Genomic DNA, 25925 nt, shown 5'->3' on the forward strand with positions numbered 1-25925 from the left:
TGGAGCAACTGGTAGTTCTGCACTGGCCACTTTCAGATTGGCAGCTCAGTCTCCTCCCATGCAATTAACTGCCTCTGAAAACCGCCGGAGGGTCAGCTCTGGGTCAGTTCTGAGTTAACAGTACACAATGATGAGGCCACCAGAACTCCCTTTAATATCATCAAGGTTAGAACTTACACCACATTGTTTGTTGTTGTTGTTGTTGTTGTTTGATGCTGTCGAGTCGTAGACGACTCATAGCGACCCTATGAACAAACAGCCTGAGCACTGTTCGTACATAGAGTTTCCGGAGGCAGGCCATTTCGGAAGTGGATGCCGCTCCTGCTTCCAGGCTTGATTTAGTCGGGAAGCTCCAGCCAACACTGTCCACCATGGGTGCCCATTACCATGATTGGCACATCACTGTTACAGTCTTCAGCATCACAGCAACCACGAGTTACCTCTGTACAGCAGCACACAGACCAGTGCTATACCACCTAGAAGAATGTCTGACAGAAAGACTGACATTCATGAACATGACTGTGGTCTATATTTGTGCTACCACTTCAAGGTCATATGCATTGCATTTCCATTTGATAGGGTGAGTGTGCTCCTGCCCCATGCTGGTCCTTAATATCTCCTTTACCTAAAAGTACACGATAGGTTTTCAAACTCTCAGAGCCACTGTTGCCTCGCTGTCAAGAGGGATACTAGCACGGACGTGTGCATGTGCAGATAACAGCAAATGTGGAAAAAAATGTCTGGGTCTTCAATTAGCAAGAGGGAAATGATATCATGTAATTAATTTTATGTTCCGCGTGCATGAGGCTCTTTGGCAAGAGCCCTGGAATTTCCGTATTCAGTTGGGTCAGCCCCGAACACCCACTCTCTTAACTCTAGTGATGTTGGCTTCCCTGCCGACCAGCGGAATGGCCGTGGACAGATTTGTGAGGCTTTTTGTCAGGAGGAGGAGGGACTTAGACACTTTCCCTTCTCCGGCTGGTGGAGAGATGAGTGGAGAGGAGAAATGAAGGGCTCTTAGCACAGGGCCTCGCACGTAGTAAATGCCCTCAAATGATTCCTTTTCCCGTTTATGGTGTCATTATGATGATGGTATTATCTTTATTACTCTAATATAGTAGCGTGTGCCTGAAAATGTATCATGGCCCCGGCCACAGAATACAAATCCCAGATGTCTTCACAAGTGGGCCATAACTGAGATGAATGGCAAGTGCCCAGTGTGTTTTGTTCTGTTTGGGGTTTTTTTTATTACCCCCCCAAAAAAGGCCTGATGGTTTTGCATAAGCTCAGAAAGCATCCCTGTCATCGTTTGGGGAGCAGGGGAATAATGTGGCTCTTTAATGATGTGGCCCTTCCTCATAACTGGGCTTTGGTAAAGTTAGCAGTTTTGATAATGTTTGCCTTTTTTTGTTTTGTTTTGTTTAATGCCTGCAAAATTAGCCTGCCTACGGCTCCCAGAGGTCTTTCCCATCCAGCATGTTCTGTAATCATATTACTGATCTAATAAACATCTATCTCTTATTGTAATAAACTCGCTTTGTGAACAGCCTCATTAATGTGCTGAACTAACGTACCCAAGGGTATTGGAGACGATTTTCATGGTAGCTCCAAAGCGAGCTGCCCTAACAGCTCCAGTGGTGGGAAAACTGCCAGTTCAGCTGCGATGATGGCCCCTTCCTCAGTGCTTGGGAGGTCGGTGGGGACAGGGCACGGGGCTCACAGTAGGTGCACGCTGGTGGTGGCAGCTACGTCCTGCAGGGGCCAACTGGAGACAAACGGCCTCATTGCCATTTTAATTCTGGAACTATCTCCTTGAATAAATGAGCCATTAGTTTATAAAGCTGAGCCCTTACCTTACAGAATTTATGCTAAATGTCTCGATAATAAAGCCTTAACTATGTTTAACCAATTTTGTGTAGAGCGTTTTCTCATTTCTGTCATAAAAATGGCCTGGTTTGGTAAGTTTTACTGTTAGAAAGCAGCCTTTTTTTTTTTATCAGCCTTGCAATTTTATCGTAAAATAGCCATTTTGAAAATGGATATAGAAGCCCATTTTAGGAATAAGTGCATTATCTCCTGTTCTTTTCCCTTTGGGGTATATTCTCTTCCTCAAACCTATATTCTTTAGATATGCACTCTTTGTAAAGGGACCATCTTAGCGTGAAAATGGTTTCATGTATTTTTCCCCAGAACACTCTGTGCAGTAAACAGTGATTTTTTTAAAAACCAGATTTCAAAGCCCTAGTCTGTAATATATTCTTGAATATAATAACCACAAAGTAACATTTCTGAAATGTCTTTATTCACTGTGTGATGGGCATAACACTCGGGATGCTCTGCTTTCGGGTCTGATTGGAGGCAGCCTGAGCCCTTCTCTTTTCCCACCATCATCACTCCTCATCTAGTCTTGCATTGAACTCATGCCAGTCCATGAAAACCATTATAGAGATGCCAGGACTTTTTCTCCCTCTTAATTTTGAGAGTAAGAAGACAAAGTTTCTCACTACTGGGCCAATTGGTAGCACCATGAAAGATGGAGAAGAGATTAAAGTTGTTAACAATTTCAGCTTGTTCAGATCTACAATCAATACTCTTTGGAAAAGAAATGTAGATGTTCAAAAAGAAATGAGCTCCTACTAGCAAAGATAAAGTTGAAATGCGAGTCTGTAGCAGATTAAGATTGAAGCGTGTCTCTGGAAGTTTGAGGCAGGAGATTACTGATGGATTAACCAAAGCAGAGGCACTGAAATCCAGGCACTGCCTTCTGAGGAAGTCCCAATAGCAGGGGGAGCTGGTCTTCTCACTGAGACCTCCTAGCGCCTCTCCTCAGGGGGGAGATGGAAATGGGGCGTTGGTAAATGCCATAGAGAGTGGATCCCCCATTTGATCTGTGGTACCTACCACTCTAGTTTCCTTCTGTCCAAGAGCACACAGCCTCGTAGGTACCCCTGTGTCGCTCCAAATGATGCCATGGTTTGTTGTTTGGGTTTTTTTAAAGTGATGCTGTCTAGGAAGGAGTCAGACTTTCTCCCAGAGTAAAAGCATTCTGACTTTTCAAGGATGACAGTGGTAGAATAATGCATGGTGCAACTTTTGTGAGAGAAATCTTTCAAACTCCATGCCATCAGTGATGTGCTGTATTCCACTCACTCTATAATGGTCTCGGTCATTTCTTTGTTTTCAGTGGTGCTGGTGCTACAATGTTTACCAAATTTGTATCTTCAGACACAACCTGAGTAGGTGTATGCACCACCTACGTATTATCTCCATAATATGGGAAGTGTGATGAAGTAATCTCCTCTTATGTGATTTACTGCCTTTGAAAACCCACTGGAGGGTCACCTGTTGGGTGTTTCTCACTCAGTGCTATGTAACAACACTGAAGCTGTAGCATTATAATCTGACTTAGCTTTGTGTAGGCTGTACTGCCTGGCTATCTGTCCTTATCCTTGACCATTTTCCTTTGTTCATTCATTCCAGTCATTCTTCCAAGCATTTTGCTGGCACAGACAGTTTGAACTTGCTGGTTTTTTAAGCCTTGAAAAGCTCTTTCTCTAATTATCCACCCGGCTCTCTCCCATCATTTGTATTGGTTCTCTTTGTTCAGAGAACATTTCCTGAGAGAAACCTTTTCTAACAACTGGCTGAGTGGGTAGGGAGTTGTGCTTCCAACCCAGAAATGAGTGGTTCAAATCTATCAGCTGTTCTGAAGTAGAAAGATGAATGTCTTCCTCCCGTGCCGTTTACAGCCTCTGCAAACCTGCTGAAGGGTCAGCAGTGAGTCAGTTCCGACTTGATGTCAATGAGTTGAATTGTTGTATCTAAAGTTAGGCGTTTCTGGCTTTTTATTATGCAATGTGCATGTGTTTATGATGTGCTCCCCCCCTTCTAGAATATGAGTCCCATGAAGACAAGGACTTCACTTCCTTTATATACCCGTTAGTGTCGCTAGTGGCATGATGGTTAAAGCACTTGATTGTAACTGAAAAGGCAGATGTTTGAGCCCTTCAGCTACAATGCAGGAAAAAGATGTGGCAGTGTGCTTGGGTGAAGACTTAGAGTCTTGAGAACCCTTTGGAATAATTCTCTTCTGTCATTAGTGCTTGCTGTGAATTGGAATTGACTCGGTGACTGTGGGTTTATTTTGTTTTTGTTTATTTTTTTGGTTCATGCGCCCTACATCATCAGACATCTAGAACACGCCTGGCATGTGGAAGATACTTTTGACAGATGTCAAGACATCAACCGATTTCCGGTCGCTCTGTAGATACTCAGAATAAAAACAGCTCCTAGTTTTTACCATGCCTGCTTGATTTGAGCGGGAGGGCTGTTCGTAGGGTCACTGTGAGTTGTATTCGATGACACCCAACAACAACAAGGTCAGACCAGTGAGGTGTGAGCAGAAATGATATGCCCTTTACAAGGCCAGCTCTTCAAAGTACTGTGCATTGTGTACTTACCGGTCCGTTTGCGGCTTCCTGCTGCCCAGATGGGAGGAGCTTCCCTGTGCCCTGAAAACCAATAGACCTCTAGTTTTTCAATGCCAACTTCTTTGCAGATTGGACATTCTTCAGAGTAGGACGTTTCAGGCCTTCTGGGATTGCTTCAAACCTACCTGGTTACTGCCTCCACTGAAGGCCGTGTTGTACCCTTTGGAGACTATGTGACTCATTCTTGCTGTTTTCTTTCCCACATTTTCATGTGGAACTTCCAAGCTGGTTTTGTAGCCTCATTGTTCTTTCTCTCCCAGCTATTCCTTGCTCCTTTCTCAGGCTTTGTTTCCTGAAAATGTCACCACCCCACCTTTTCCTCCTTTTCCTCCTTTCCTCGTCTTTCTGCCTCTATTAGAAACTCAGCAGTGTCTGTAAACATTGTTTATGCTGTTCAGGAAATGGCATCATTTTTTCTGTTGTAAAAATATTCAAAGGGAAGACTCATTAGGAGCAAAGAGCCTTGTTTAGGGAGAGGCAGCAGTTGGAAAATGAACTGCTGAGGAGGAGAGTGTTAACATTACTGGGGGAAGCTGCTTCATTACGTGGAGTTTCATGAAAGAGGTCAGTGAGAGGTGGGTGGGTGGCCTCCCGGGCCCAGCTCCCTGGTTGCCGTGGAGTAACGAGGACCCATGGTGGACACTTCTGATTTCACAGTAAGACGGAGCCATCCTGATTTCTACGTGAAGTCTTAGAAATGATAGAACTTGGCATTACAGTTTTTAAAAAAGATACAAACATGTTCCAAAACAAGTCTGTGGGGCAGATTTGTCCTAATTGTCACCAATTAATACTTTAACGAAGATCTACCAGGTCTTTACTTCCTTGTCCTAGGCTGCAAGCCTCATCCTCATTTATATGTTTGACTTCATATATATTAGGACAATACTGTTGTTGTTAAGTGCTGTCAAGTCTTAGATGACTCATAGCGGCCCTATGAATGAAAGACTTGAGCACTGTTCATAGTTTCCGGAGGCAAGCCATTTTGGAAGCGGATACCACTCCTTCTTCCAAGCTTGTTTTAATTGGGGAGCTCCACCAAACACTGTCCACCACGGGTGTTACCACATTTAGCCCATCAGTGTCAGAGTGTTTAGCACCACAGCAACCCCAAGTCACCTCTGTACAGCAGTGCACAGATGAGTGCTATACAACTTAAAAAAATGTATGACAAAAAAAACCCCAATTTAAACCAGGCCTGAGGGCCGCAGATTAAAAATCACCCTCTTTGAGCTTGGTAGCAAAACTTTCTGTCCACTAGGCCAACGTAGCTCTCTCTGTGTTGTCATTGTTACTGTTAAGTGCCATCAATTCATAGATGACTCATAGCGACCCTATGAACGAAAGGCCTGAGCACTGTTCATAGAGTTTCCAGAGGCAAGCTATTTCAGAAGTGGATGCCACTCCTGCTTCCAAGCTTGTTTTAATCAGGAAGCTCCAGCAAACACTGTCCACCATGGGGAACCATTATCGCATTTGAAACATCAGTGTCACAGTATTCAGCATTATATAAATATTATTTTCCTGGAAATGTATGCTGTTAGAAAGCGCATATGGTCATGCTTTCTCCTAGAGGGGATTTTGTTAAGAAAAGTCACTGGTGCCATAGGATTTGACGTGACCGGCTGGTTTTGGAGATTCTCTCCTCCAGAGCTCGTGTTCTTGGACTCTCTTGCTGTGCGCGTGTTTGTATAAGCACATACCTCGCACGAGCTTTCTGAGTGCTGGCTGTGTTCAAGTACACAGGGCAAGCTGAGTTAGCGCTCATGGACTGAAATGACTAGTAGGTGGGCAAGCAGAGTCTGAGGAATGACAAGAGAAGGGTGCAGGAGCTCTGGGGAGTGATTTTGGTGGTGGGAGTAATGGGACGTGTGTTGGGGAAGGTCTTTATACTGGGAGACCAGGAAAGGCCTCTTTGATTAAGAGGCATCTGAACTGACCCATGAGCGGTCTGGAGTCAGCCTGGTGAAAACACAGACCCTGAACATCCAGGTAGCAGGATGGAAGGTGCAGACACCCTGAGGCAGGACCAAGTTTGCGTGTTCTGGGAAATGAAAGGCGGCCAGGGTGCTGGGGAAAGTGAGCAAAGGAAGGAGTGGAGGGTCCCACATGAGGTGCTGAGGGAGACCAGGATCCCCACGGCCACAGCGAGTGTCTGCACGGTTTTCCAAGTGCACTGAGGAACTATTGGAGGATTTTCGTCAACGAGATGATGAAATCCCTGTGGCGGCTCTGTGGAAAATGAATGGTGGGAGGCACAAATGGAAGCATAATGAGACCTTTTGGTTGCTTCTTATTGGACATCTCAAGCACATGTGTTCATTCAGCGGAAGCAGGCTTTGCTTGGAATGATTAGAGGGGAGAGATTAGGCAGGAAGTGATGCGTGATCAGGTTGATAATAATTTCCACAGAACTTAACATCTCGTTGCTCATTGTGGGTCAGGAACTCTGCCTCTTCTGTAGACTTTTCTAAAAATTTCTTCCTGTCTCGATCAATTTCTTTTCCCCATTATTTTTTTAAAAAGAATACTCATTTCTTAAATTTTATCTTGGTTTGCTCACAAAGTTCACTTACATAGTGTTTGACTGTTACCTTCATTCATATTGTTTCATGCGATCTTTCCCTTGCATTATGTTTTATAAAATTAATCACCATTGGACCTTCCCGTCATTACCTAGTCCTTGCAGGTCCCCGCCAGATCCTTCCCATTTATTTCCTTCACCACCTCCTTCCTCTCACCAAGTTGTGAAACCCTGTGTTTTTGTGTTTTCCAATTCCTTACCTTTTGACAATCAAAATGTGGATCAGTTTAAAAAAGTACACAAGGCTCAAAAGTCAAACCTGGTTTGACAGACGAGTGACTCTGAATTTGGTTTCAGAGATTTAGACAGACAAGTTTCTCTTTGGGGACTAGGAATTTGAAGCTCCATCTCACATACTTTGGGCAGATGGCCAGGAGAGACCGGTTCTTGGAGAAGGACATCCTGTGGGACAGCACAGGAGAGGAAGACTCCGGATGAGATGGATTTGACAAAGTAACTGGGGCAATGGGGGTAGGTATATCGGAGTCAGTGAGACTGGCTCAGGACAGGGCAGGCTTCAGAGCTGCTGTACATAGGTGAATCGATGGCTCATAACAACAACAGCAACAAAAACAGATCTATAACCCTAGTACTGTGGTCAGTGACACATAGATTTACAACTCAATCAATAGTGGTGATGGCAGGTTTTCTTTCCTCCGAATCCCTGCATCTAAGAATAGATAAGAGAGACCCACAGTCAAAGACAATGTCCTTGTTCTCAAGGCCAAGAGGGCAGTGGCGAGGCTGTTGACAGCACTGTTTCCTTGCGTGATGTCATCTAGAATTACCACTATTCATCAGCTTAGTGAGGTTTTCTGCTGCCTCTTCAGCTAAGTTTGGACAAGAGTGATATATTAAAATCAAGTGGAACAGAGATGGATGGCCCAGTGTGAAATCTTGTTAAAAGACGTCCTAACAAATAGGGGCTGTTTTCTTCAAGGTGCTTCTAGATAACCTAAAAAAGGAACAGAAACATGGCTTGTTTTTTTTCTAATGTATTCCTGTATACAGGCTAACATATTCCTTTCTCAGAAAATAAATATCCCTGTATATTTTTTGACAAATTGCCACATGAAGCAATGTTTTTTAAAACAATATAAATAGGGAAAGACTTTTAGAATGCATTTTACTGTGCAAATTGAATAAAGGAAAGTGAATTAAAACTATGATTTTAAATTGTTTTAAAATAGGTTTGGAAATGCAAGTGCAATTTTACTCTGAAATATTTCCAAGTTTGCATATATGTTGCTGTACAGAGTTAACTCGTGGTTGCTATGATGCAAAACACTTGTGTGTCTAATGCAATAACGGTTACCTGTGGTGGACAGTGTTTGGTGGAGCTCCCTGATTACAACAAGCTTGGAAGCAGGAGTGGCATCCACTTCTGTTATAGCTTGCCTCCAGAAACTCTATGAACTTGGAGAAATGATCAAAGTTATACAAGTGTTCAGGTCTTTCGTTCTTAGGGTCACTATGAGTCATCTACGACTCCATGGTACTTAACAACAACCACCACTTTATCTTGTGAGATATACGATAGGTACATGCATACATCTATGTTGTTGTAAAGTGCCTTCGGGTCATAGATGACTCATAGTGACCCTATGAATGAAAGACCTGAACACTTTAATAACTTTCATTTTTTCTTCACATTCATAGTTTCTGAGGGCAAGCTTTTTTGGAAGTGGATGCCACTCCTGCTTCCAAGCTTGTTTTAATCGGGGAGCTCCACCAAACACTGTCCGCCATAGGTGACCATTATTGCTTTTGATAAAGTGGTAGCTAGTAAGAATATTTGCAGTGAAGTCTGGATTGAGTGTAAAAATGTTGCTGTGGTGGTTAGATGCCTCTGAGTCATTCTTACGCATGTGTACTGACAGAATGGAACACTGCTGGCCCCTGTCCCTTCCCCCCAGTGGTCACTCTGTCTGCGCCCGTTGTTGTGCCCTCTGCTGGTTTGCTTCATTGAAGGTCTTTTTTTGCTGATTCTCTGCCTTACCAAGCCTACCACAACTACACTTCTCCCAAAAGAAATACTTCCCATCATCCGGCAGTCCTTGATGACCTAGTCGATTGTTTTTGTGTGGTTGTTAAGTGTGCCATCAAGTGTTCTTTATCAATATCATATTTTAAAAACATCAGTACTTCATTATCCAGCTTTCACATGCCGTAGTTGTTGTTGTTGCATAGTATCAAGTTGACTACAATTAAGCTCCTAAGAGCAGCAGATCAAAACCTTGGCCCCCTCCTGAATCCAGCTTGAATTTTTGTCGGTTCCTTGTTGGTGCAGTGCTCCAGCTGGTTTTGAGATCTTTTCATTGAGATTTTGACTTGCATGTTATACTAATGATACTATTTGATAATTTCTGCATTCTGTTGTATCACTTTTCTTTGGAACGGGCACACGTGAGTATCTCTCCCAGTTCATTGTCCAGATAGCTATCTTCCAGATTTCTTGGTATGGATAACTGGGCAGCCCCAGGGCTGCCTCTTTGTTGAAGCATTTTAACTGGTGGTCCATTAATTCCTGGAGCCTTGTTTGACCTCAGTGCTTTCAGGGCAGCTTGGACTCTCCCCTCACTTCCCTGTGTCTTTCATCAGGTGCTGCAGCTTGAACTGGTTCAACACTGGCCAGTTCTTCTTCGTACAGTGACTTCTGAATTCAGCTCTCATCTTTTTTGGATACTTCCTGTATCATTCAATAAACATAGTGCCCTTGAATATTACAACTCCCAGCTTAACGTTTTTCTTCAGTTCTTTCAGCTTGAGAAATACTGAGTATTTTCTTCCCTTTTGACTTTCTAGCTCCAGATCTTTGTACATTTCCTTATAATGCTTTGTTTTCTCTAGCTGCCTTTTGAAATCTATTCACTTCCCATTTTGTCGTCATTTCTTTTATTCACCTTGGCTTCTCTCTATTCTCGAGCAAGTTTCAGAATCTCTTCTGACATCTTTGTTGGTCTTTTCCTTCCAGTGACCATTTGCTTTCTTCACCTATGATGTTCGTGATGTCACCCCACAATTTGACCAGTATTAGAGTTGATTGAATTTGAAACCTTAGTGGGTGTGCCTATTTGAAAACTACCCAGGATAAATGAATATCTTGTTAGCAAAACAGAAAACCTCTTGGTGGGAGATAAATTTTGTGGAATTAATGCATGATAGAAAGCAGATGGGATGAATTAAAATAGTGAAGAAACCCATCAACCAGAGCAAACACTAACCAGAAGGGAGGAACAGCTGTTAAGGATGTGTAAACTCAGAGAGAGGTAAGAAAACTGACGGTGGTCCCAAGGCGTTCACCTCGCTGATTGAAGAGTAATGCTCAAAGCAGTTGGGCTGGTCAGAATTTTCTCATTCTCTTTGCTTTTCTGTTTCATTCAGGTATGGAAACTCAAGATCTGTGCTGTAAGCTACACTGCTTTTCAGAGGTGGTTTGTGGTGTGAGTGTGGCCAAGGAGGGAGGCACTGTGGAGTTCAAGTTAGGCAGCACAGAATACAGAGTTGCATGGCAGAAAAGGAAGGTCATGTCCAGAAGCAGATTGACACAAATGCGAGGGAGACCCAAGCCGGCTGCCTAAGATAGGGGACCAGACCGATCAAGACCTGCGGAGATGAAGATTTAAAACAAGAAAGACAAAGACCAATATAAATAATAACTTACAGCATTGTTACATATTGTCTTGTTGGGAGGAAGACTTGACACAGTGACAGTGGGCTCAAACATCTCAGACCTGGTGAGGAAGGCACAGGGTAGAACCGGGTTCTGATCTGTTCTTCATAGGGTTGCTGTGAGTGGTTATCAACTCAACTCCTGACAACGACGATATAAATAAAACAGCACATAAGAATCAAAGATGGCAGGGAAGAAAAAACCCTTTAGTTCTCCTCAGAGACCAAACGCCTGCTCACTTCTCTCATAAGACAGGTGAATCCCAGCGGAGGGTCACCTATGAGCTGACTCCATTTTGATGGCAAGGAGAGTTAGAAAGAGTTGTGAATTCCTAAGACCAAAATTAGCTACCTTTAAGACAAAAACTCAACCTGATGCTGAGAATACTGCATCCATTCCTTCCTGCAGTAAAAAATATGTGAAAAAGAAAGTGAAGTTATTTTTAGAATCTGAAATTGTTGCTTCTGCTAACTCCATACCCAGCACAAATGCATCTCTTGTTTAGTGGGTTTTTTCCCCCGAATTATAGAAATTATTGGATTGAAAATAGTGCTAATTGATAGTCAGCATCACAGTGATCTATTGGAAAATTCAAATAACTATTTGAAAATTTCCTGTGTTGGAAATGTTTGGATTGTAGAAATAGGAATACATTTCTAGGGTACAAACCTAACTGAAAAGGTAAGGAGTAACACAGGTCCCGGAGTACTCAAATAACTTTGATAAAGAATAACAAAGTGGGAGGAACCATTCCAGCTCGTGTTTGACTTCCTGGCTAATTTTGCAAGGAGCTTTTGTTAGACACCTAAGTCAATGGAGCTTAACAGTTATTACTAGGTGCTATTGTGTTGAGTATAACCCTGTGAACAAGATCTGAACTTAATAGAGAACCCAGAAATAGACCTACCCAAGTGATTTCTTGAATGATAGCCTTTCCAAGGACAATGCTGGCTGAGAAAATGAGCATCCATTGGAGATTGGGCCCGTAACTGTAGCAACAGGCTCACGTATGTCTGAGATGATACGGATGGTACCTGTCTATTTTTCACAGGGTCACTGTGAGTTGTACTCGACTCAGCAGCACCTAACCACAACAACGATGGGGGAAAATACATGAAGGAATTATGACCTAAACTAGAAACTTTATTCAAAAACTAACACAAAGTTAATTGTAAAATTTAAAGGGAAAAATATAGAAGAAACTCTGTAGGACTGAAGGTTAGACAAAGAACTTTTGCATTTGATACCAAAAGCATTAATCCCTAAAGAGTAAAATTAATAGAGTGGATGTTGTCTAGATTAAATTCTTTTCCTTTGAAAAAGATTCTGTAATGTGGTTAAAAGACAACCTACCAACTGGGAGAAAATATTTGCATACCATGTAATTGAGACTGGAAGCAGGAGTGGCATCCACTTCCGAAATGACTTGCCTCCGGAAACTACGAACAGTGCTCAGGCCTTCTGTTCATAGGATCGCTAGAGTCGTCTATGACTCGACGGCACCGAATAACAACAACAGGTAATTGAGAAAGGAATTGTATCCAATAGCAGAGAAACAAGCCAGTTGTCACATAGGCAAAGGACACCAACATACAGGAAATGCTTAGTTGCAGTAACCCTTTGGGAAGGGCAAAGTAAACCACATTAAGAGATTATAGCCACCAAAGCAACTAGAAATGCTACTGAGAGATGATATTTTTAAAATATTAGATCATTCCTCAGCTCTGGCAGGAGTATCTGTCCTAATATGTGGAGGAATATTGCTTTCTCGTCCAGGTCTTCTGGAAAACAGTTTGGCAGGTTTTGTTTTTAATATTTATTGTCATTTAACAAGTTGTAGAGTCAGTTGGTTTTCCAAGCAACACGTTCAACACTTTGCCCACATTTTGCCTTGTGACATTCTCTCTCTTCCTGTGTTGACTGTTTGCATTTGCCATGTCCCCTGTCCTCTCCCACTGGCTCCGCTTTGCCCCTGGGCGCGAGCTGTCCTTTTGATCTTGCAGGGTTGATGTAAGAAGCGTGCATCTTCCTAGTGTTACTGTTTATTGGATAGACCTGTCTGACATTTGCCTGAAAGTTTAGCCATGGAGATGAGTTTAATTCCAAGTTTAAAGGGTTGTCTGAGAATCATTTTCTTGAAGGTTCTACTGGTCTCTATCAGACCAGTGAGGCTGACCTTTTCCATTTTCATTTTCCAAGACCTATTTGTGGTCACTTTCTGGGTGGTCAGTGGTAGCTGGGCAGCTTCTCGTTCTGATCTCAGGGTCCTACAGGCTGGGTTCATGTGGCCCCTTAACCTTAGTACTGTTAGTCTCCTTGCATTGTTTTACTGGTTTACGTACAAAGTTGATGCACATTGTTTTTCACATTGGCTCTTTCCCCTTTCCTTTACCCTTCCCTCTCTCCACCCATCAAGTTGTATGATCTCTTCCACTTCGCTATGTTCAGGGAGAGACCCATAGTTGCACATTAAGTGGCTTCTCCCAAGCTTTTCAAACCTCAGCCACTACTCACCAAAGTATGTAGCACATTACCTTTGTGGACTGTGTTACAGGTACCAGCCTCTTAAGATACAAAAGGTGAGCTTGCAACATGACCCAGCTGTTGAAATACTGTGCATTTATCCTGGAAAAGTAAAGGAATACTATAAAAGAGAAGAGAGTACAGTGTTTGGAATGACTCCGATTTTCTTTTGTAGGTGAGTAGGACAATATACCTGTCCTACAGAATGATATTATTATGTACATAGAGTTGAAACAGACCCACAGCTGATCTTCCAGCAGGTTTTCAGAGACAGTTACTTGCATGGGAGGAGATTGCCCATCCGTCTCCCACAGAGCGGTTGGTGACCTCGGACCATGTACCTTTGGGATTGCAGCACAACTTCTTGCCACTAGGCCACCAGAGCTCCCTATCCTATAGAAAACTATTAAAAATAAGAATCAGTTCTTTATATTCACATGGCTTAAATGGATCTCAAGGAAATAAAACTGAATGAAGAAAGCCAAAAATACTGTCTGGTTCTATGTGTGTGATTGCTTGACATGACACAATGATGGATGGACTGATGATGGAGAGGGGAGGGGATTGGTGGTTAGTATAAAGAGATCATTATGAGAGGAGTGCTTTGTATCTTGATGGTGTTGGTATCACAGTATATATGTGCTAAAACCATGTAGAATTAAGTGGATATGTGATATGTGTGCGCACACAGAAATTTATGTAGAATCTGGTTAAATTAATAGACAGTATCAATATAACTTTGATCCCTGAAACTGAGGAGGACCTCATGCACTTACTGCAGAGGGTCAAGGACTTCAGCCTTCAGTATGGACTGAGGCTCAATGTCAAGAAGACAAAAATTCTCACCACTGGACCAATCGGTAGCATCAGGATGGATGGCGAAGAGATTGAGAGTGCTCACAGCTTCAGTTTGCTCGGCTCCATGGTCAACACTCTTGGCACCAGTAGCCAGGAAATAAAAAAAAAAAAAACAACGTATTGCAATGGGAAAGTCTGATGTTAGGGACCTCTCTAAAGTACTCAAGAGCAACGGTGTCTCTCTGGAGACTAAGGTGCGCCTGATACAGGCCATGGTTTTTGCAGTCACTTGTTATGCATCAGAGAGTTGGACAATGAGTAGGGAGGATAGAAGGAGAATTGACACCTTTGAGCTGTGGTGCTGGAGAAGAGTATTGAATGTACCATGGACTGCCAAGAAAACAAACAGATTCATCCTAGAGAGGGTTAAACCAGGCTGCTCCTTGGAGGCAAGGATTCTGGGGCTTCGCCTGACATACTTTGGACATGTTGTAAGGAGAGACAGGTCTTTAGAGAAGGGACATCATGCTGGGTTGAGTAGAGGGACAGCGCAGGAGGGGAAGACCCTCTATGAGGTGGATTGATTCAGTGACTGGGGTAATCGGGATGAGTGTGTCAGAGGCAATGAGATTGGCACAGGATAGAGCACAGTTTAGGGCTGTTGTACATAGGGTCGCTATGAGTCGCAAAGGACTCGACAGCACATAACAACAACAACATCAATATAAATTTTCTTTTAGACTTTTACAGACTGATGTTCCTACCACTGAGTCATGTTTTATATTCTTTTTCTTCTAGGAAGACTGATCTCTTTTTCTGGACCTTAATTAGTCTTGTGTTTTGGTTTTCAGCTTCCTCATGAAGATCCTGAAATTTTTGAGGTTGCATCCAAATGTCTGTCTATACTGGTTCAGTTATATGGAGGGGAAAATCCCCACAGCCTGTCTCCTGACAATGCAGAAATCTTTGCTGGATTGCTTGCATCAAAGAAGGACCCCAAGGAGCAGAAGCTTCTGTTGAGGATTCTTAGGCGAGTGGTGAGTCCAGACACAGCCGAGGGGTGGGCGAAGGGTTCAGTGGCAACCAGGTGGACCAGTGGTTTGCGAGTAGTGGTTTTCTTTGACATTAAACTTCTAGAGAAGTTCGCAGAAGGACTCCCAGCTCCCTTTCCTAGTATTCCCTCCTTGTTAACATCTACCACAGTGTATCTACCTGCATATAGAAATATATCCCATAAATGATTAAATGTTAAATATTGTACCTCCTCTTCTCTTTATATTTGAGAGTTTATTTCCAACAAAAAAAAATAGCCTCTTATGTATTATAGGATGATTACCAAATTTAGTGCTAGCACTCTTTTGCTAATCTGCTGGTTGTATCATAATTGTCTTAAGTAACAGTTTTGAATAGCTTTCTTTCCTGGTGTAGATTGCAGTCCAGGCTCTTTGTGTTGCCTTTAGAGAACAAGTCTCTTTAACCTGGGATAGCTCTGCTAGTTTGTCTGTATTGTTCATGATATTTTTTTAAGAATATAGACCAGTTCTTTTGCAGAATTGCCCTTGATGTGAATGTCCGTTTCCTCCTGATGAAATTGAGGAACACCACGAAATGACTATTATGGCCTTTTTTAATGCAATGTGTCAAGAAATACATAATGTGTATTTGTCTCCTGCTGATGAACTTAATTTTGATCATGTGGTTGCATCGATGAATGGTTATTCTTTTTAATTTTATGATTGCTATGAAACATTCTTTTAGCTCTCAATACTCTTCTTGTAATTATTAGCATTCTACTACAGCAGCTCTGATGGCCAAGTGATAAGGAGTTATACTACCAACACAAAAGCACATGGTTCGAATCCACCAGCTGCTCCTTGGGAGAAAACCAGACAGTCTCCTCTCATGCAATTTATAGCCTTAAGAAACTCTGTTGAAGGGTCAGCTACAAGTGGGTTCCAACTTGATGGCACATAACATTCTAATATAAGAAGAAGAAAAGGCAAGTGCTCCTTCTGCTCCAGTTATTTTTTATTTATCATCAGAATAAATTCCTTCATTCTTGTTTTGTTGACTGGATTGTAACCCACTCCTATCCAAGATGTGGCCAGCAGGGAGCCCTCAGGGATATTTAGCTGTCTCTTTGACATGGTCATCTCTTCCTTCCTCCCTCACTCCCTTCTTCTGATCGTAGTGTCGTTTCTCGTCTAGAACTAAGGAACCATGTAAATTTTCGGTAAGATATCTAGAAAGATGCAAAAATGTCTGGATTGAAATGGCACTAAGTCTCAGTTTAACAAAAAAAAAAATGCCTACACAGAGTCAAAATACACATTCCCTGCCGTCTCCTGGAGACTTCCCAGATACCAGTCCAACACTGTGGTATCTCTAATTTAGTGCTTCAAGAATGTTTGCAGACCAGCTGTCTGTGATGAGTGCTTTGAAACCTTTGTTACTGTCTCTATAAATTCTACTCCAAACTTTAAGTGCTATTTGTGTAATTGGGGCTTTTATTTTTTTTTTTATGGTGTTTTTAACAAATTTTTCCTACAGGTGAACACTTCGGATACCTAGCATGTATAAATGCCAATGCAATGTTTTGTAAAGATCAACTTCAATAGAGTTTTTGGTAATAGGCCACTTCTGCATTCATTAATTATTATCAAGTCTATAGGAAGATTTTGCCTAAAAAGGAATTTTAAAATATCACACCTGTTGAGCATTTAAAAGCCGCAATGAGTGAGTTTGTTTCCACCCAATGTCATTTTTTTTAACACCAAACAAAGATTTATTTTAGAAAATAAAAAGAGAGACTTGCATAAGGAAAAGAAAAATGAAAAGCTTTCTAAGATACTCGTGGGCCACTTACTGTTGGGTTTACATTCTATACAACCACACCCAACTGAAGATCCTGAGGACCCAGTCAGCTCAGCTGTGACCTTGGCCGTTCTGAGGCTCTTGGTCCAAGGGCAGCTGTTTCAACTCCACTAGCTGCTTCAAGGGAGAAAGATGGATGTTTTCCTTACCCGGCGGAGGGTCCACGATGCGTCAGTCTCAGCTCAACAGAACAGCAGCAACTGCTTGTGAGAAGCTGAGAGGGGAAAGATCAGCTCCTTGGGAACTTGAAGGGACATTTGTTAAGAACACATTCCCTTCAGGAAGGGAGCCCCGAGCTGAGGGCGCCGTGTGTTTTGAGCCCTGATGGGAGCGTGCCCTCCCCTCCCCAGAGCTGAAGGATGTTGGATGGATTCAGGGAGTGTGGCCCAGAAATACATTGTCCTTCAGTTTACAACTCTGGCGGTGTAGTAGGTGGGGGCTTGTGCTGCCAAGCCAAAGGCAGCGAGCACCTCTCTGGCCATTCAGGTTCATCAGCTGCTCCAGGGAGAAGGGTGGACAGTCTCCTGGCTGCCTTGTGATTTACAGCCTCTGAAAACCCACTGGAGTGTCGGCTGTGTGTCAATTCCAACTCAGTTGCAATGAGGTTGAGTTTTTTAGTTTGACTTTACAGTGTTATTGTTGTTAAGTGTCATTGAATCAAGTATGAACCATAGCAACCCTATGTTTTTATAATAGTTGGCTTTTGAGTGTGAGCTTGTTGTTGTGTTCCGTTGAGACAGAACCATACTGCACCACCAGAGCCACTTCTTACTGTTCTGTGCTGTAGAGTCGGAATCAAATCACAGCACACACTCCAGTGGGGTTTTTCGTTTTTTCTACTGAGAAGGTACTGAGAATCGACAGTGTCGTCTAGAGACTAAAGTGTGCCTGATCCAGGCCATGGTCTTCGCAGTTCCTTGTTGTGCATCAGAGAGCTGGACAATGACTAAGGATGACAGAAGAAGAAGAATGGATGCTTTTGAGTTTTACCGGAGAAGAGTCTTAAGCCTGCCATGGACCATCAAGAAAACAAATTGATCTGTCTTGGAGTGGGTGAAAGCAAGTTTCTCCTTGGAATCTAGGATTTTGAAGCTCTGTCTCATATTTTGGGCTCGTGGTGTTGAGGGACTGGACTGGTCTTTCGATCATGCTTGTAAATGTGGAGGGACAGCACAGGAGAGAAAGACCCCAGATGAGATGGATTGATACAGTAACAGGAGCAATGAGGGTTGGTGTGTCAGAATCCGTGAGACTGGCTTAGGACAGGGCAGGCTTCAGAGGTGTTGTACATAGAGTCACTATGAGTGGTAGGGGTCTTGACAGCACATAACAACAGCTTATTTTTTAATATGTTTATAATTCAGATTCGAGTGGATTTTCAGAGGCAGTTAGTCTCATGGGAGGAGATCGCCCATCCATCTCCCACAGAGCAACTGGGGGACTCAAACTGCATGCCTTTGGGATTGCAGTGCAGCTTCTTATTACCAGGCCACCAGAGCTCTTTAAGTAGCTGCTTCTTGTTGTTGTTATGTGCCATCGAGTCGCCTGTGACTCATAACGACCCTCTCTGTACGACAGCCCTGGACCCTGCTCTATCCTGTGCCGATATTATTGCCTCTGACACACCATACTCCCATTACTCCAGTCATTGGAATCAGTCCACCTCATTGAGGGTCTTCCTTTCCTGCACTGTCCCTCCAACCTCCTAAGCAGAACGTCCCTCTTGAAGGACTGGTCCCACCTTGCAGCATGTCCTGATGAGCTTGGTAATGATTGGTAGAACAGTGGTTCTTAAAGAGCTAGATACCTTTGGAGAATAATGTGGCAGATCGCTTCCCGTGAACCACATGAAGGGCCTTGAATTCTTGAAATTTCTGTCTACAGTTCTCGCCTAGTAGCAGAAACTTTGTAAAACCTAACAAAGAAATAGTGTTTAATTTCTGCTAATGGCATTGGGAATGCTTTGCCCCAAGGGTGCGATTCCTTATTACTAGCTGTATTTAGAGCATCCAGAGAATGTTAGGAAGCCTAAAGATTTAATTATCTGTTGTAATTTACCTGGAAGTGGGGAGAATTTTAGAATCATTCACTGTGCTCTAGCTTTAAAAAGGTGAGATAAATCCTCCGCTATCTCCTAGGCTTACCTGTCCCTGACACTTTATATCAGAGGATGTTTTCCCAGGGTAGTAGTTGTAGTGTAGCTACTTGTTTCTTAATTAAAGTCGTCTTAGTACAGCACTCAAAAATATATGAACTAGACGTGAGCCGTCACACACTTGTTCTGTACCTAAAATTGGCTTAAATGTGCACTACTGACTATTTTATGAAAAGTGAGGCATGACCCAGCAGAGGATGACATTGCTAACTCGCTAACACTCTCACCCCCTCTACCAGATGCAGCGGTACAGTTTGGGGTTGCTTTTTTTTTTAATAGATGATTTGTGTTAAAGATTAATTAAAAATATCCATCCCATAGGGAATCTTCTCTCTTGGCTTTCAGAAAAATCTGGCTGTGCTCATTATCATTTTCCTGCCAAATTCCCAAATGCTCTTATTGGTCCCCTGACCCTTTTCATTCCATCATGAGAACAGGCGTGCTCTGTGCTAAAATAACACTAACATGATGTTTCTTCGTGCCCAGATTCTCTATCGCTCTAAAGAGACCATATGGAAGTAGGAATTCTGTAGCCGTTACTTCTGTTCGGTGTTTGAGGATGGGCTGATTCAAATGGTGCACGTTAAAGGCAATAGAGAACTAGTTTCATTTAAAAGATTAAGGAAATTCTTGCAATCACTTGTTATATGTCAGAGAGTTGAATAATGACTAGGGAGGATAGAAGGAGAATTGATGCCTTTGAGTTGCGGTGCCAGAAAAGAGCATTGAATATACCGTGGACTGCTAAGAAAACAGATTCATCCGGGAGAGGGTTAAACTGGGCGGCTCCTTGGAGGCAAGGATTCTGAGGTTTCATCTGACATACTTTGGGCATGTCGCAAGGAGGGACCAGTTCTTGGAGAAGGACGTCATACTTGGGAGGGTGGAGGGATGGCACAGGAGGGGAAGACCCTCTATGAGGTGGATTGATTCAGTGACTGGGGTAATCGGGATGGGAGTGTCGGAGACAGTGTGATTGGCACAGGACAGAGTGGAATTTAGGGCTGTTGTACATACGGTCGCTATGAGTTGCAAGCGACTTGATGGTGCATAACAACAACGTAAAAGACACAATGAAACCCCACCCCACCCTGGCTTCTAGCTACTGTTTCTCATGGCAAGGCCTTCGACTTTTCTTTTTTATATAAAGGGAAAGAAAAGAAAGAGTAGAAATTGGTGTGAAATTAAAGTCTAAAAGAAAGGCTGTGTGCCCAAATAAGTACAAAGTGAATGGACTTGAGTTTCGGGAATTCTGGCTCCTTCCAGTGTTTCAGGTTCTCTGAGAGGGGCCTCTCCAGGGTCCCAAGAAGGGACTCTCCTGGTGTCTACAGCACTCCCTGGTAGTCACATCCAGAGGTGCGGTGCCTGCCCAGAATTTTTTAAAAAGGAAAAACTTACATGGTAATTTGCAAACTCTTTGAATCATGTTTTTGTATTCCAACAAAGAGGAGAAACATCTCCCCTCAAATTTTTATTTCACTCCCAGGGCAACATTTCTGAGATTTTTCATGAGAGGAACCAGGAGTCAAATGGCTAGTGGACTAGGGGCAATTTATTGCCAGCTCTTTATGGGACTCAGTGCGTTCGTTTGGCGTTGGTGGGAGAACATTCTGCCTCCAGAACCCTTGAGCAGATAAGCGGGTTTGCAAAGAGCATTTAGACTGACTTTTCCACTGTCTGCAGTGTTTCCTATGCATGCCAGCCCCCTCCTTCTCTCTCATCTGCATGACGAGCCTAGAACCTTTACCCTCCCGCTTCCTTGGTCTGATATTTGGGGCCCTTTTCTACTCTATGACTTTCCTCAACAGAAGTTGGACAGTCTCCTCTCATGCAATTTATAGTCCCTGAAAACATCCTGGAGGGTCAGCCGTGAGTCAAGTCCAGGGCAAGAGCAATGAGTTTGAGTTTTGTCCTTCTTGCAGGGAGATCTGGTGACCTTGTATACAGGGGGTTGTTTTACTAAGTCAACGCGCGAGCCTATCTGGTTATTCAAACCCACCAGCTTCTCTTTGGGAGTGAGGTGAGTCATCTCCCTTAGTACAGTTTACACCTCAGAACCCCACTGGAGGGTGAGCTTTGAAGTGGTTCTGACTCGATGGCAGTAATAGTGTGAATCCTCTTTGAGAAATCCCATTAATAAGGGAACCATGGTGGCCTAGTGGTAAGGAATTGCACTGCCAGCCCAAAGGCATTGTGTTGGGTGCTCCCAGAAAGATGAGCAGTCGCCTCCTGTGTGAGTCATAGCCTCTGAGATCCCCTGGGAGGGTCAGTTGTGAATCCCTTCCGACTCAAAGGCGCATAACAGGATACCTACTTCTCTGCTAAGCCTGTGTTTTCTTTCTCAGCCCCATTGCCATTGATACTACTGCTACCCAACTTGACATTGTCAGACATTTCAAAACTCCAGAGAAATTTAAGTGGTGCGATCAGTCAGTAGTTGTTATTTTGCATTTAAAAATTTTTCTGTGCTATTAAAATTATTCATCGTCTTTCTCTCTAAACCTCTTCTCCCCCCTTCCTTCCACTCTCTTTCCCCTTAAAACCCCCCTTTCCTCCTCCCCTTTATAAAAGTAAGGACCAAATGACACTTGGCTTCTAAATACTTAAGCCTGTACTCTTTAAAGATAAGAACCTTCTCCTAGTTAAACACAGAATCATTCTCACAGCCAAGAAAAGGAACCTCCTTTGTGACATCATTGATATTCTGTTGGCATTCTGTTTTCCCTAGTTGTTTAAGAGGGGGGAAAAGAAAAAGACTAATAGCTTTTATTTTTATTTTTTTTTATGATTCAGTCAATGTTCCCGCACACTGAATTTTTCTTAGACTCTGTTTCCCTAGAAGAGCCTTCCTGCTTATTCTGTTCCCTATGAAGCTGACACTTGAAGAGCCTGAGTCACGTGTCATGTAGAACCGTGTATGTTCTGGACTCCGAGTCTTTCCTCCTGATCCAGATTCTCGTTTTTCGTAAGCACCTCGTTGGTGATGTTCACTCATAGCGTGGCCTGCTTGGAGGCATCTGATCACAGGCAAAGCACAAAAGTGCTCACGGCGATTGTTGATTAAGAAGATGACAGTCCAAGAGAGACCCCGAGCCAGAACCAACCACCCAGCTCCTGAAGTCTCGGCCCACAGAACCTGTGAGAGAGAACCTTCAGTCCGCAGCCATGTCTGACAAACCCAGTATCGCTGAGTTGAGAAATCCAATAAATCGAAACTGAAGAAGACAGAAATGCGAGAGAAAACCCCACTGCCATCAAAAGAAACGGTGGAGGGGGAGCTCTGGTGGCCTAGTGGCAAGAAGCTGCAACTACAATCCCAGAGGCGCACGGTTCAAATCCACCAGACGCTCTGCCGGGGAAGGAGGGACAATCTCCTTCTGTACCAGTCAGATCTGATTTGACGGTACACTCACACAAAATAATAAAAAAATAGAAAAAAAAAAGAAAGAAACGATGGAACAGGCGAAGCAAGCCGGCAAGCAGTCATTTGTCTGCGTCCCCAACATGCACTGTTCGTTCCACGAGCATGGCCTTTTTACTTTCATTCTTTTAGCTGTTTAACTTTGTAAGAGGCTAAGAGATTGAATCAAGTTGAAATGACACTGCTGCCTCCCTTCACATCCACAAGTCTAGAATTACTGACAGCTGAAGACGGCCCGGCTGCTCCTATCCGCCTGTATGTTTGACAGGGAAGGAAAAGACCTTGCACGTTGGTGAAGGAAAGAACTAGGTGGGGCGACAGGGACTAAAATAAAAGATAAAAAGCAAAGGCTGTCCAAGATGTCCTGCAGATATAAAATGCAATTTAATCAGAGCGCCTTTTCCCCCCTCAAATGATTTTAATTATCGGAATGCACATTTTTTTACAAATGCAAATAAAAAGTTTTATAGTCTGGGGTGGGGGAGATGACGACATTCCAGTCTTTGCATCACGGAGATCGTGAAGGTGCATGTTTCCAGGTTCAGTTGGAAAGTCGTCCTTGGGGAATGATGTGGTCGCTGCATGAAGTGAGTGTCTCTGTTCCTCACAGGGATGGCATTGTAAAAGAGGAGCAGGATATATAAAGACAGGCTAGCATTCTAGGATCAAATGAAACTGCTAATTTTGCCTTAATTAAAAATGAAGCTAATGTTTTTAATTTCCAGTGCATGTAAAAATTGGACAATGACTAAGGGAGACCAAAGTAGAATTGATAGCATTAAATTTTTTTTAAAAATATATTATACATTTACTGGTTTCATAATAGCAATAGATTTCTTAGAATAGAACCCTTCCAGCCTTCTCAACTTCAAGGTTTTCTTATAGGAAAGGTATAAGCTTATATATTACAATGCAAGTAAGAATATGTATACCAAGGGCTGTCTTTCATTAGAGGGAAATTGAAAGAATTTGTTCAAATTTGTGTTTGAATTTTGTAAATCAACTAGTTGTTGTTTTTGTTCAGTGCCGTCGAGTCGCAGGTGACTTATAGCGACCCTATGAAGGAGAGTCCTTGACGCTTGGGTGCCTTTCATTCTCTCTCCAGGTTCATCAACTAGTAGGGAAAAAAAATGGAATCTAAATGAATGATAGCATAAATTATTATACTAGCAAAGAGTATTTACTATAACAAGGATTGTCAAAACTAACACACAGATCTGTTTGCGAAGAAGTAGATAAGGATTGTAAAACTTTGTGTCACATACTTTGGGGATGTTGTCAGAAGCCAGTCATTGGAAGAAGCCATCATTCTGAGAGAGGTCAGAGGGTGAAAGGAAGAACCTCAGTGAGATGGATTAATGCAGTGGTTTTAACATTAGGCTCAGGTAGATGAGAGATGAGGAGGATGGCATGGGAGAGGGCAGGGGTCAGACCTGTCATTCCCCAGGAGTCATGGTCGACTTGCTGGCACCTAACAACAAGCCTGGGAAAGGGACCATTTACCAGGTGCCAAGCCTCTATCTACTATCATTGAGAACAGAGACACTATCCTCTGAGAAGAGATGCGCTATCTTCAGAACAAGAAAAGACATGTCATAAATACTGCTGCTCTCCAGAATGTTAATTCTTGGGGTATTTACTCAATGTCAGTTATAAGGAAAAAACTAAGAGAACCTGTAATTAGCTTTCTATCCTACAGTCACCTTAAAAAAGAAAATAACATTACCTTGAGGGCCCTTTATTTAATTTATCCAAGCCTTGAGAATTCCTGTTTATAGGCCATTATTTGGCTCCAATTATAGTTATTGTTGGTTAGTATACAATTTCCCTTCTTCTTAGTGATCATTCTGACCATTGTCAACTTCGCGGTACAAAATGCTACAAATTCTCTTGGTAATTGGGGGGTTTCTTCAATGACACACTTAAACACATTTTCAAAATAATAAGCTTGCAATGTAAAGTATTGGGATGAATGTGCTTGAAGAGAACTTCCTTGTGCTTATGTCCAGTGGTGAGGATTGCTTTGATGTCCCCTTCAGAGAGAGAGGGACAGGCCCTCAACACGATGGACTGACACAGTGACTGTGTAACAGTGGGCGCAGGCTTGTCAGAGACTCTGAGAGGGGCTCAGGATAGGACAGGTGCAGGGCTGTTCTTCACAGGGTCCTCCTGTGTTACAGTCGACATCAGTGGCACCTAACGATGACAGGTAGACAAGAGGGAGCTCCGGCAGGGAGTCATGGAGTTCACCCAAAGGCTGCGCCACCAGCAGCTTCGCCAGAGAAAGATGGACAGCCTCCTCCCTTGGGATTTGCAACCTCGTGAACTCAATGGAGGGTAAACTGGACGTCTCGACGACGTGACTGCACTGTGTCGAGGTGTAGCTGAGAGGTCTGCGTGTAGGGAGGATTATGGCAGGCTAATTTTTTTGGGGGGGTGGGTGTGAGAGAAATTTGTTTTTCGAATTAGCCAGCTGGCTGTTTGATTTGTGAGAAGTCATGCTTGAGTTGATGGCACCGACCAGCAACAATTCAGTACAGATTCCTAGCCATGGGAACCCTTAGGGGCAGTTCTGTCCTGTCTTACAAGGTCACCCTGAGTTGAAATCAATTCCATGACTCTGGATTTTTAATGATTTGTTTTATTTCGTTCCCTTATAAATACCTACACTGAGGTTTTCTAAGTTTTGATTGCTGCTGTTAAGTACCATCGAGTCAGAACAGACCCAGAGCTGACCCTCCACGTTTTCAGAGGCAGTTAGTGTCATGGGAGAAGATTGCCCAGCCTTCTCCCGCAAAGCAGTTGGTGGATTCGAACTGTGTGCCTTTGGGATTACAGTGCAGTTGCTTACCACTAAATGCCATTTTCCTCTGTATATTTTCCCATTCATTTTAATAACAAATTCCTTTAGCTGAAAGAAACAATTATTATTGATATTAATGAGAATATGTTGCTTTTCTTGAAAGAGATTGTTTCCCACTAAGTAGATTACAGTTAACAACACAGGTTAAGTTCTTTCTTACAGAAAAGCCTTAAGCTGAACAGATGATTTCCATTGATATTTTTTTCCCCATTGATATTTTAAGTATTTACCTCAGAGAACATTTTGAAGTCAAGGTGTTAGATAAATTGATATAAAGTTATACATTGTGGTCTTTTGTAAGTTAGTGGTTTGCATTTAACCAATAAAAATGTATGACAACGTTTTAAGTATGTGATTTAGCAACACAGGGCTCCAGAATAAAATATAGTAGAAAAATTTGCAAGGATCTCTGCTGGTAAAGGTCGTTAAACACTAAACTCGAAACAAAAGGTCAGCGGTTCCATCTCACCAGCTGCTCAGTGGAAGGAAGACGCTTTAAGTCTATTTCAGTAAAGGTTTGCAGTCTTGGAAACTCTGAATCGCT

General features: G+C 42.8%; 1 protein-coding gene across 1 annotated transcript in view; it reads left to right on the forward strand.

Annotated features, from left to right (window-relative positions):
- ULK4 (unc-51 like kinase 4) overlaps window positions 1-25925 on the forward strand; it is a 483261-nt gene that overhangs the window by 321679 nt on the left and 135657 nt on the right. Inside the window, exon 34 of the mRNA XM_006893067.1 lies at window positions 14920-15105. Within this exon, the coding sequence (XP_006893129.1) occupies window positions 14920-15105 (186 nt within the window). The remainder of the gene's footprint in view (window positions 1-14919; window positions 15106-25925) is intronic.

Source organism: Elephantulus edwardii, unplaced genomic scaffold (genome assembly GCF_000299155.1).
Source record: "Elephantulus edwardii isolate Elephantulus edwardi_28Jun2011 unplaced genomic scaffold, EleEdw1.0 scaffold00121, whole genome shotgun sequence".
Lineage (NCBI taxonomy): Eukaryota > Metazoa > Chordata > Mammalia > Macroscelidea > Macroscelididae > Elephantulus > Elephantulus edwardii.